The sequence below is a fragment of the Tetrao urogallus genome (assembly GCF_951394365.1).
Source record: "Tetrao urogallus genome assembly, chromosome: 35".
NCBI classification, from domain to species: Eukaryota; Metazoa; Chordata; class Aves; order Galliformes; family Phasianidae; genus Tetrao; species Tetrao urogallus.
Window position 1 is genome coordinate 133,505 of NC_136848.1, and position 12,793 is coordinate 146,297.

Sequence of the window (12,793 nt, forward strand, 5' to 3'; positions counted from 1 at the left end):
CTACACCAAAGAGGATCTCATTTGACTTTGTGCTATCCATAAAAATATATGCTTGAAAATCTGGTTCACAAAATATTCCATTTGTTTACTAAAATGAAATATATAAACTGTCAAAATACGTATATAAACTTAATTTTCGGAACTTGTGAAGATCACAATTCAGCTACAAAATATACCGACTGTCTACCTGTTTGCAATAGAGTATTTTCTTACAAAGATACCATGACTTTGCAAAATATCACCTACTTTACAAAATTAGTCCAGAAGTTTCGCACCACTTTCAGCATACAAACCACGGAACCTCATGAAACCCTTTGGTATTTTCTTCTGTTCTCTGCTTCATCCTACTTCTATTTGGTTTACGTCCCAAAGCACAGCAGAATCTCCAGACAGAATAAACAGTGCATATTTAATCGTATAGATAATCAGCACGCCATTTCTTGTTCCATTATAGACGCCTATTGTGCCCAGCAACTAAAAACAAACCATTGTGAAATCATCCTCCAGAAACTTCTGTGCCCCGTTCCTCATTCTACCAAACTGTGCTTTAAAGACAATTGCACGTGTTGAGCTCTCTGAAGTCAACACCAATCCATGCACCCAGGCATTTTCAGGGCTGCTCCTCTCGCTGCTTTCTGCAGATCCTTTCCTAATTTGATAAACACAGCAAACATTGAAGGAAAAACAAAAACAAAAAGAAAAACCTGTAAAACTGTCAGCTGAAAAAGAGGAAACATAATTTAGGCCTCGAGCACAGGATTAGCTTCTTATCACCTGCACCTGTAAAGAGCAACTTACAGGTTCAAATTAAAATATTTACATACAGATAACTAAAAGGAAGAGCAAGGATTGAAAGAGTTAAGAAATCAAAACATACACTGGTTATAAATGTTACTAACAATGTTAACTATGGCAAGGATTCCATTCCATCCACGTTTTGATTGAAACCAAATATTGTCCCCATTACAAGAGGTAAAAACTGCCAGAGAAATTCTGATCACCTGCCTGGTAAAACACCAAAATCCTTTTGTTGTAGATGCAATCTTGACTGTATATAAAGTTTCCAGTTGTGCCAGCAGGAATTGTGGTGAGGTTTTCTTGTCTCCTTTTTGTACTTTGTCACCAACACGTCGTAAATAAAATCTATACAGTCCTTAGGTTGTGAAATCTAGGTAGAAAAGTTTCACTTTTGACCTTTCATCTAGTTAAAAAATTCAGTATAAAATAAAAAAAAAAAAAATTCTCTGAAATTTCAACAGTCCACCAAAGTTTTACCTCCTTTTCTTACACGCTTTTATGACAGTAAAGATCTTTCAAAGTTTTTAGCTCTTCAATTAGAGTTTTGTTCTGGTTTTCCAGGACTGCAACTCGGTTCTCCAGACATTTCACATATTCCTTCTTCTTCCTACGGCACTCTCGAGCAGCTTCTCTGCAACACAGAACAGAAGTCCCTGTTGTTTATCTGAGATTTGTCTCTTTTGCCAGCGTTACAATACTGACCAACACGAAGAGAGAACTGAAATCATGAACAAAACGAATGGAAAGCTGCACCACCACAGGTGGAAAGCGTGATGTTGAGCAGCACCTGGTAACACCTATCAATCTGCAGGGAAAGAACTGTTTTCCTCAGATGGTGTGGGACACACAGAGCACACGGCACATTTTGATCAAAACTTCCAATTTTTGGTCACTGTTTGCTGCACATCACACCGGTGGCAGCAGTGTTAGCCTACATGAATGACCCCTGTCCTGTGAAGACACATCTACCCCGAGAAGGAAAGGCTGAGGGAGCTGGGTCTCTTTAGCTTCGAGGAGATTGATGGGTGACTTCATTAACGTGTATAAATACGTAAAGGATGAGTGCCAGGAGGATGGAGCCAGGCTCTTCTCAGTGGCATCCAATGATAAGGGGCAACGGGTGCGAGCTGGAATATAGGAGGTTCCACAAAAACATGAGAAAAAAGGTCATGGGGAGGCTAACAGAGCACTGAACAGCACTGCCCACAGAGGCCGTGGGGTCTCCTTCTGTGGAGACATTCAGAACCCGCCTGGATGCGCTCCTGTGTGACCTGGTCTGGGTGCTTCTGCTCCAGCAGCAGGGCTGGATGATCTTTCAAGCTCCCTTCCAACCCCTGACATTCTGTGATCACAATGCACTCACATACCTGTTCTTCATCAGCCTTATCTCTCGTTTCAGCTGCGGATCGTCTGTCTTACTGGACTGTGACGTCAGGGTGACAGGAGATGTCATGACCACGGTCTGGGGGAGGGACGTGGTGGTCGGCGTGGTGCGGATCTGGTAGGTCTGCATGTCCCCTGATGCAGCTGTGGTGGTCACAGCACAACACGTCAAAACGTGGCAGCGTTACCAAAAAACACACCTGTGTTACTGATCAGCACTTGTAACCGATCCCATACTCACTCTGCACTACCACCTGGTTGCTGGGCACGAGTATCTGCTGGCCATCTGATGTCTGTGCATACTGCAGGATTGTTGTCCCAGGCTGAGTCCCGCTAGCATTCGTCATGGTTAAAGTCTGCAGGCCTTGCACTCCATCAGCGCTGGCACCGGCCAGCTGCAATCCATTTGCAGCAATGGCAACTTAAGGAGAGAGGGACATGCAAGAAAATATCTGTCACTGTACGTTATAAAACACAGATAAGGCTGCAGAATGTACATCTCTTCCAGTCGGCAAAATCTGTATCTCAACCCACTGCTGAAAAGCACTGCTAATTTCAAATGGCTTTTCATGAACCCATCCCGGGGGACAAAGGGGGAAAAAAGTGGGAAACAGCAATATGAACAGCAAGGCCACAGAACATGGGGGGACAGGAGGTCCTCCAGGCATCTCCTGTGGCCCACAAGGAGCCTTTTGGTGCAGATCTCAGGTATACAGTGGTACCCAATCACAGCTTTTGGACTAAATCTAACAGGCTGCTCTATGCTTCATACAAACATCCTTTGAACGCCTTGTCTGGATGTGCAAAATTTAAGATAATAAAGCAGAGTTTACCTGGAGCCTTTCGACACCAGTCTGGTTTCAGACAGGAAACAGTACTAATGTTATTAACTATCAGATAAATAACCAAACCTTATGAATTTCATCTTAGTCTCAAATGTGTAAGAAACAGATCTGCATTTTACAGATTTTATTTCTGTTTAGCAGAAATCTGTGGAGGCAGGCACACATTTTGTACAACGTACTGTACTGTCCAGTGCTTGTCTGGTAGATGGGTGTGGGAACAGACATGGACGTGACAGTGGAGACCCCAGGACTTTCCTCATCTCCTTTTCTATCCCTTGTATCTTCAGAAGAGAGATCTTTCAAAATTTTTCTATGAAAAAGAAGAGTTTATCATCTGTAATGGCAGGCAAAGATCACAAGTTACTGCAGTAACAGTTGCCAACTACTATCCCTATTTTGCATTGCAGAAATGAACACTGTTTTTTTGATAGAAAAGAGTTTGAAGATTACCAGAAGTTTGCATGAGGTGACTGTATCCAACTCTTTCTGTAATCACATTTTTGTAGTTTTTAAATTCTAGGTTTTTAATTTAATCATTTGAATCATTTCACGTGTTAAGAGCAATTCAAGACAGCTACTGATTTATAAGAGATCTGTGTGTGCAGGTCAGCGCAAATCCCACATTTTCAGTTATTATCCTCTAAAAGCCTGAAATCCTTGGACTGGTAAACCTGCAGTGAGAACCTGCAGCAGCCAGAGCAGATTTCAGTAACCTCCAGTGTGCCAAAACGCTTCGTACTGAAGTCTGTCTTGTACTGCAGCTGCATCACTTCATTTCAGTACAATCCTGCATCAGAGTTTCCACCACAAGCATTTTCCAGGGGTTTATAGCTGGCCTAGGAAGGGATTTTTCTGAGTTACAACTTGATACTCAGTTCTTTCAAGAACAAACCTTGGACACCCAGTTAAAACCAGTTTGCTCTGCCTAATGTCTGAATAAACGAGAAAGGAAAAGTAACCAGAAAGTTACTTCAGGAAAGTTTAAAGTAAGATCTTTCGCTCTGTCAGCACACAGCGAGACAGCTTACTTGTTCCCTGCATTTACGACATCATGGAGTGAAATTAGAGCTGATCAACAATTTTCCCTGGGCCACATCACCTCCAAGTCCACCTCCAGTCCATTAAGTCAAAGTTTCCCTGCAGCAAACGATAGCTCACGTGGCATCCTCAACTTGTGCAGTGCACGAGCAGATGCAACCCGTGTTTCAAGAGGAGGAAAACAAGGCAGGGGTCGACGGAACAGAGAAAGCTGTCGGAAGAAGCTGCTCTTTTGGATTCCAGTAACAGCACGAAATAAAGCGCGTGCAGCACTTACCGGTAAGATGGACGACGCGCTAAGATCCCCCGAGCTTTCTGAGTAGAGCCTATGCTGTCTGATGAGTCCTGAGAATCCTCGCTCTCAGACAAAGACGACACCTACAAAACACATCCCATGTGGGTACCCTGCGTGCCACGGAACAGAGATGCAGAACAGATCACACGTGTTATTTTTGTCCGAGCTGCAGCAGCACGAAAATGACACAAATGTGGCTGATTACACAGAGGAAGAAGAAATGGTGGATTTCTAGACTCAGTGCTATCTGATCTCTGGCAGTTCTGTTTCACAGTCAAACAGAACATGTTCACTGTAAAAGCAAAGGCTGCAAACCTATCAGCTCCCCGTAAATAGAAAACTCAAGAGATTCTCCTACCATAAGCTGACAAACTTCCACCACCTGATGCCAATGGTCCTACGACTGCAGGATTAATCCAACCAGAAATTCTAAAACAATTTGAAGAAATACAAATAAAACTCTTACAAACCCAACTACCTAAAGAGCTGACGTTGCCTGCAGAGGTACAATGCTCCCAGATGAATCTGTCTGACGAGACCGAGGGAACAGAAACAGGAACACCATTTATGTACAAACACATGAAATGAACGTGTTCTGCAGAGACGAGCAGCACGTTTTGGTGGCCAGAAGATGAGAACCAAGTGACAATAATATTTAAGGCAGAAACATATCAGGGAGTAAATACATAAAGTTATCTCCAGCCTCGTCCCACTGTGTTCTCAGCCAGCTGCCAAGTGTAATTCCTTCCCTTGAAGCTCCTTATTAAATTCAAGCTAACAAAACACGTCCTCGTACTTATCTGTGTGCCAGCAACAAGAATGCACACAGCTCTGAGAAAAGCTTCTCTCACTTAACTGCTGCCACTGCCTCAGAGATAAAAAGCACAACCTACTATCAACACTTGGAAAAAAAAAACCAAACCCACACTGCTCACATATGACCTTTTTCCCTCTGAACAACAAGGCCACAATGCTCATAAATTACCCAAAAATACAGGGTTACCTTCACTGGGGACCCTGCAGTCAGAATATAACAGGAAAGGGGCTCAAGGCAGCCCAGTAAATCGGGTGCTGAGCTGCTTTCAGCAAGGTGAAGCGTGTTTTCTTTTCCACTATCAGTTATAGCAACAATGGTAGCTGAAGAAGTGTCAGTGGTTTTCTTCTCATGGTTTATCAGTTGAATGTCACATGAATAGATAAGCACAGCTAAAAAGATGAGAAACCAAGGAGTGTTTCAGCACAGCCCTTCCACTCGCTTGGTGCATTGCTGCAGTTATTTCACAGTGTAACTTCAGTGCCTTGCTGCCCAGAGGGCTCTGCAGCCCAGAACTGAACGGAGCTGTAACAGATTCAGCTGTCGCTCCCCAGGGCACTTCTCTGAAGTGGCTTGAGCAAAAATCACATGGCGAGTGAGTAAGCAAGCAGAGCAGTTGGGTACCACAGAAAAGGAGTCACAGCACACGTGGTGAGCAACCAGCAGCTCCCCCACCATCACTCAGGTCTGCCTTTTCCAAGGACGTGTTTTCTTCACTGGGTTACGCTGTGCTCTCCTTACTGAGTTACTGAAGCACGCTGGTTGCATGTCTGCTAAGAGCACCAGCTAGAAAGCTGTGGTTTGGTTTGCCTGCTTTTCTTTTTTTATAAAGGGAGGTAATATCAAACAGCTTAATTTCAGTGACAACTTTAGCACTACAGATAACTTCTACCTTAAATACTCAGTAAGAATGGTGCATTCCCATCACCCTTTCGCTGCACTCTCACTATCTCTCACAGATACTTAGCAGATTGAGCTGCATCAGACAAGCCTTCACAAGTCTTCTTGTGCACGTAGAACAGGATTCCTGGTTATTCAACAGACACTTTGTGGTTACCTGCACTGTTTGCACCTGGGGTGAGTGGATTACAGAAGAGGACTGCGCTGTCTGAATCACTCCCTGGACCTGGACTTGCTCTCCAGGAAGCTGAACAACTGTCAGAGGAGCAGGACCTCGCAGAGACATCTGCAACAGATCAGAGATCGTGAACAAAGCACAGCTTCTGCAGCAGTCAGAACACGTGAACACATGAAGGAAAGCTAGAGGAGAACATGCATCAGCAGAAGCTTCTTTTAAGTTAAGCCCCAGAAGTTATCCTGCAAAGATGTGCATTTTTCAGGTATATATCTGCATACGAAAAGGCTGAAACTGTTACTTATTTGCCTCAGGTGAGGGAGAAAATCAAATACGCATGATGGGCAAATGATTCAAGTGCTGCAACTTAAATACAGGTTGTCCTAAATGAAGGCCAACAGAGCAGAATTCCTCAGAACCACAGTGCTGAGGAGAGCAGAGCATACATACACAGACTGCTCCCATATTTCTCCATCAGTGTTCCCAGTTAAAGGCCCACATTTACAGCATTTCACCTTTGCTAAAGGTTAGATTCCATCTCAGGGGCGACTCACAAGCAGAAATACGAGCACTGTGATTCCCACCAAAGTCAGCAGGAGTTTGGGGCACTGAAATCTAAACCCAGACGAAACCATCAACAAGTCCCAGGGCTGAGATCAAACCAACAGCACCAAAGCAATGCAGAAGGTGGCACGACTCGTGTGCACGTCGGGCTGCTTGCTGTAAGCGATGTCACGAAGCCGTTGTGCAAAGATTTCCAAGATAAGAACTGGCAGGAGCAGAGCAGGGCAGAAGCTGACTGATCTACTTGGAAAGGCAAGGCAGAAGGGCGGTATGGAAGGTATCAGCCATGAGAGTAAAGAAATGAGGCAAGGAACACGAGTTCTGGCCAAGCAAGCAGAGCAAAGAGCAGATTTTTCCAAGTAAAAATTACGGCATCTCTTAAAATATTTTGCTCCTTAATGTTTTGCAACTATTGATTTCAATTAATGTTGTAGCTGAAATCTAGGCTTAATTGGCAAAACTTTATTACTGCTGCTGCTCCTGTATAAAGACTGTAAAATAAATCACGTTCCATTAGGTCTGCAGTGGATTTCTGTGTGGATTTTGCACGAGCCTTTGTGCTTGAAATTCATCAAGTTACACACGCAGAAGCACAAGTTTCCTCGCCACACTTCTCCACCAGTTTTATTAATCTGCAATGTGTGACAAGATGAAGGAATCTTAAATCTCACACTGATAGCTTTGCATTTAATGCTACCTGGGGTGCATCACAATATCAAGTTGCACCAGCATCCTTACGTAAAACCAGATCCAAATATCAGCCCACTGCAGACCAACAGCAGGACGCCTGCTGGAGCTCTGCAGTCTTTGACTCATGCAGTTATCCAAGTTTTGCATCAAATTTAAAACACTTCCATAGATTACCCAGCGGACAAGCTGCAAAACATTGGTTCACAAGAGTGCTGCAGACTTTACCTAGAGAAAGGTGCTTCAGATGCAGACATTTGAATCACGAGGAAGTCAGGTTAGAGCTTTGAATGTGATGTTACCTCCAGGAAACTATGTCAAATTTCCAACTCCATACGCTTTATCACATTAAATATATTCATGTTGGGCTAAAATCCAAGTGTTTCCATGGTGCTGAGCACCCAGAACTGCCATTGCTACAAAAGGAGCTGCAAATGCTTCTTCTGAAAAAAAATGAAAGTCAGGCCCTCGATTCGTTACCGAGCAGCTCCTGCAAGTCAGGCTGCTGGCCGTGTCAGAGCACATTCCACCCAACCCAACTGTTGGGCTGCATCTGCCCATCTCGCTCGCATGACATTAATTTTGGTCTTCTGAATACACACCCTTTTATTAATTGTGCTGTCCATCAATATGTATATTTCTCTCAACCTTCTCTCGTTTTTTCCTTCTCCAAGTGTTTCTAAAATTCAAGAATTAATACAGTTTGTAGCACGTGTGAAAAAAACGTGGCTCTTAACCACCTCAAACGTTTGCCGAGGTTCGGCCCAAGCTTTACCTGTTGAGCAATATGAGAGAGCTGAGCTGCCTGCAGTGCTGTACCTTGTGCGGCCGAGGGCTGGGAGGGCGGCACGGAGCTGCTGCCGCTCTTGTGCACCTCTTCCATAATCAGCTACAAGAGAAGGAACAAGTTCAGTTGGTTAACAATAACTCGGATCAGGAGGCGGGAGCCCGAGCCATGCTTCAGAAAGTCTCAGTGCGTGGTGCTTTTAGCCTCGTTTGCACCTTTTTAATTAGTTCAATTAGCACGCCGCCTCCCCAGGCCTCAGAGCAGCACAAAGCAGTGCCTGTGACGGCCCAACGCGGCTGAGTTCTGATCGCTGGCACCGCCTCAGGCCCGGCGCTGAATTTGCTGTGAAGAACATTTACCGAATATCCCGAGTTTTGGTGAAAATGCACCATCAGATCACGAGATGTGGGAAGAAAACCTAAACAAAGCAGCTCTTAAAGAAAATGATTTCCCCAACGTTTCGCCGAGCTCGCAGCCAAATCCATCTTCCAGCAGCTGAAGGTACAGAAACACAAATCAGGAATTCAAAGAACACAGAGCTGAGTTTGAAACCCCGCGAGAATAAATGGGTCTCCGCATAACAAACCAAGTAACGCTTCTCTCATCTCCGAGATCTTATATTTAACTGTTCAACACGACCTGACAGCAAGGCCCTCCCAATGCTGGGGGATAGGGCGATGTAAAAACGCATGCTGTTGGGTGGGGGGAGTGGGTGGACCAGCCGGGAGCAGTAAGAGATGATCGGTGAGCGTTAAACATTTTGTCACAGAAGGTTTCAAACTGTTGAGAGGACAGTTGCTATGAGACTGGAAATTACATTTCTTTCTGTGGAAATGTGAGTCATTGATTTTTCCCTACTGAGATAAACCACAGCTCTCTCAGCCTGACGTTTACTCAGAGGGTAAGAAGTCAGCATGCACCAGGAGCAGCGTTTGTTCACGCAATGAGGATCCCGGGGCAGAACTCCTCAGGAAGTCACTCAAACCTGGGCTTTACGGAGGGATAAGCGAGGAGAGGGCAATGGTTTGGTGCTACACGAGGCCGCGTCCTTCACGCTGCAGGACAAACACCCTCAAGCACCCAGTCCAGCTTCCCACTGTGCAATTCGCCCATTGCTTCAGCTTGCAGCAGCACGAGGAAGGCTGGATTGCAGAGTGGGTCCGTGGGAGCAGTGCTTGAGCTGCACGCAAGCAGCCCCATGCACTCCCTTCTCCCATTGGTGCTGCTGCAGAGCTCGCTTCAGCATCTCAGGGGCTGTCTGGCTTTGTTTTTAAGGAGATAAAATAGAGAAGTGAAGGCATTCAAACATCTCACAGCTACAAAGGACAGAGAGCAGAATGAACCGCACCCATCGCAGCTTTGTGTTCCCCCTCCTCTTGCTTTACCAAGGCCAATCTGCATTTTGCACCTGGGCAAAGGGAGATACGTACCAAATGTCACCAGTAAACGGGGCACTGTCAAACTGAAATCCAGTCAGCAGCAAAAAGCTAACATAAATTTCCAGTGCTGCAGAAATAACCCATTCATCTCTGTAGTGCTAAACCACATTCCCCGCTTCCCCCACTCCTTCACTGCGTGTCTCTGCTTGGCTGTCCCATGAAAACTCGCAACAACAGCAAAACTGACTGCAAGAAACAATGAAACTGATAGAAAACCACTCAAAATAAACAAACAGGAGAGAGCACAGAAACCTTTGCTCATCTTTCTCCGAGAGGTTTGAAGTTGTACTTACAGGAATAAAGAAAACAAAATATTTCCCATCACAAATACATTTTCTCAAGTTCATTGCAACGCTACTTGCTCGGCAGAAATCAACTAACGGTTCAGCCAACATCCATCAATTTTGGTAAAACAAAGCAGATTTGGCAGACAAACTTCACACAGTGAAAGTTATTCTTGCATTTTACACGCTCCATGGGATGGTACCTCCACTGCTGGGCTCTGCACACTGCCTGATGTGCCTCTGCCCTGCCACAACAACCCACGCACCTGGAAAACCAGGAACTTGGCACTGGAAAGGCCTCTGGTGAACACCTGGAATGCTGATTGCCATCTCTCAGCTCTCAGAAATTCAGTTCCAGCGAAAAACCTCAACCTGAAGGGCTCAGCTCAGAAGAGAAGTACCAAAGATGGGAGATAGGAGGGCTGCAGCCTTCACTGCGCAGCTACAGCCGCCTCCAGCAACAACAGAACGTGCATTTATCAGAACTGGCTGCACAGTTTTGGAGTGAAGGAAGAGTTTTGCACCACGAGGGGACACAGAAGGGTACACCTGAACTTGCAGCACTCTGCATGAAAACCACTTTTTATCATTAGATGGGCGAGGTCGATGCTTTTCAGAACAAAACCTCACAGTCACTTCAATTTACGTGAAAGGACGCTGCAACGGCAGCACTACAAAGAGTGGATTTGTTTGAAAAGTTGTGAGAAGCGACTGCCACCACTTCCAATTCCACTTCACTTTGGATTAGTGGCCTCAGATGGAGCCCCAAAGTACAACTGGGGGGCAAAGAATGAAACCACGGAATACAAAAGCTGTGCACAAGGCAAAGCACTGCGAGCTGCAGCGTGGGATCACCAAAGGAAGAACCCACTTTCTTAAATCTAACAGGTGAAAGGCCTGAATTACACTCAGTATTGAAATGCTGTAAGAGGGACTGATTCTTTAAGGATGCTACAAAGTCAGTGTTCAAAGAATAGTAGAGACTGAGTTTTCTCTTCAAGTGCTAAGTGTGGAGTCAACTCTTGGAAAGGGGAGATAACAGCAGGACAAGGGGAAATGGTTTGAAGCTGAAGGAGGGCAGATTGAGGTTGGATGTCAGGGGGAAGTTCTTTGCTGTGAGAGCGGTGAGGGGCTGGAACAGCTGCCCAGAGAGGCCGTGGATGCCCCGTCCATCCCTGCAGGTGTTCAAGGCCAGGTTGGATGGGGCCCTGGTATTAAATGGGGAGGTTGGTGGCCCTGCGTGTAGCAGGGGGTTGGAGCTTCGTGATCCTTGAGGTCCCTTCCAACCCAGGCCATTTTGTGATTCTGTGAATAATCAAACATGGGTGGATATGATCACAGAAAATAATTTCAACCATTTGGTGAAAATCCACTCCACCGCATACTGAAATTTTGGATTCCTTAATGCCTCACAATGTGCTGCCCTCACAAGCAAAAGTTGGTTGCTAAAACACTTTCTGCTTCACCTTACAATGAAGATGCTTTAGGAAAGCATTTTTCACCCAGAAGACGGACAGAGCTGCAATTCTTTTTCCAGTAACCACTGAAAGCAGTGAAGGACAGCGCACCTCGTGCACTCAGCCAGGAGGAGCCCAGAGTCAGACTGCCCGCTCAGCTCACAGCCTTGGCTGCGTTCTGCACCGCACCGAGCTCTTCTCACAGCTCCGGCAGTGCTTTCCACGCGTGTTTCCTTCCACTCTGCCCCCCCGTTTCTGCCTCAGCAGCGCTCCGAACACGAGAAACAAAACCCCGCAGGCTTCGAACGGACGGGGCAGACGGCCCCGCGGGGACCTCGGGATTTGTGAGAGGGAAAACGTCGCTGAGATCGTTATGAAACGACACCGCACGGCCACCTGGAAGCGGCCAGGGGGCTGCGGGGCACAAAGCGGATGGAAACGCGCGTCCGGCCTCAGCGCTACAGGACCGCCACCTCCGCCTCGCGGAGCCGCACGGGGAGAGGCCGCCCAGCAGCTCGGGCCCTCCGCGCTCCCCGAGTCCCGCAGCGGGGCGAGCCCTCAGGCGGAGCCCGCGGGGCCTCCGCGCCTGGAGCGGGCCTAGGCCGCACCCCACGGACGGCGCTGAGGGGAGCGGCGCGGCCTGGCCTAGGCCCAGGGGCGGCGGGAGCGCCTCACCGGGCCCGGCGGGGGCGGGGCGGGGCGGCGGGGAGGGGGCGGCCTCCTTCGCCCGTTCTTACCTCAGAGGCCCTCCAGGCCTCGCCGGTGGCCGCGCGTAGGGAGAGCCGCAGCGCCCGTCTCCGCCTCAGGAAAGCAGCGCCGGCGGCATCGTAAACACGGAGGGCCCGCGCGGGACGCTCGGGGTGGGCGGGCTGCGACCATAGAGTCTCCGCGGAGGCCTCGCCTAGAAATCCCCACCATAGAGTTCTCGCAGCGCAGAGCCCCGGAGGTGGGGGCTAGAGCGCCGCTCTGGCACCGCCCACATCCGGCGGCTCCCGAGGACGGAGACCATAGAGAGGTGGAGGCAGAGCGCCGCCGCGGCCCGAGGGCGGGAAGGCGGCTGAGGTGGCGCGCGCAGGGCTGGGCGCGGCCTTATTCTCCACAGAACGTCGGGCAGCGTTCGCTTCGCGAAAACGAATAAAACCTTTCGTTTATTTTCAGCTGTACAAATTCAGGCGTAAAATAAAAGACAAAAGAGCTGTGGCGCTGGATTTCACCACAGCAAAAGGCACGTTAAGAGAGAATGACATATTGTAGAACGCAGACTTTTGCCCTGTAATTTATGGCTGATTTTTTATTTATTAAGATTTATTATTTATTATTCTTGATT

The 12,793-nt window shown here is 47.2% G+C and overlaps 1 protein-coding gene across 2 annotated transcripts; it reads right to left on the reverse strand.

Moving 5' to 3' along the window:
• Positions 1–1,284: 1,284 nt before the first annotated feature.
• ATF1 (activating transcription factor 1) lies at positions 1,285–8,382 on the reverse strand (the record flags this gene model as incomplete). 2 transcript variants are annotated; one of them, XM_079547935.1, is made up of 7 exons in its annotated part: positions 1,285–1,429; positions 2,166–2,325; positions 2,423–2,602; positions 3,206–3,336; positions 4,342–4,442; positions 6,231–6,359; positions 8,275–8,382. In XM_079547935.1, the coding sequence occupies 7 exons, from the start codon at positions 8,380–8,382 to the stop codon at positions 1,285–1,287; spliced, it is 954 nt and encodes a 317-aa protein (XP_079404061.1). The 2 variants fall into 2 exon arrangements, with proteins under 2 accessions (XP_079404061.1, XP_079404060.1); XM_079547934.1 differs by having other exon boundaries at positions 3,188–3,336.
• Between the last annotated feature and the right edge of the window lie 4,411 nt (positions 8,383–12,793).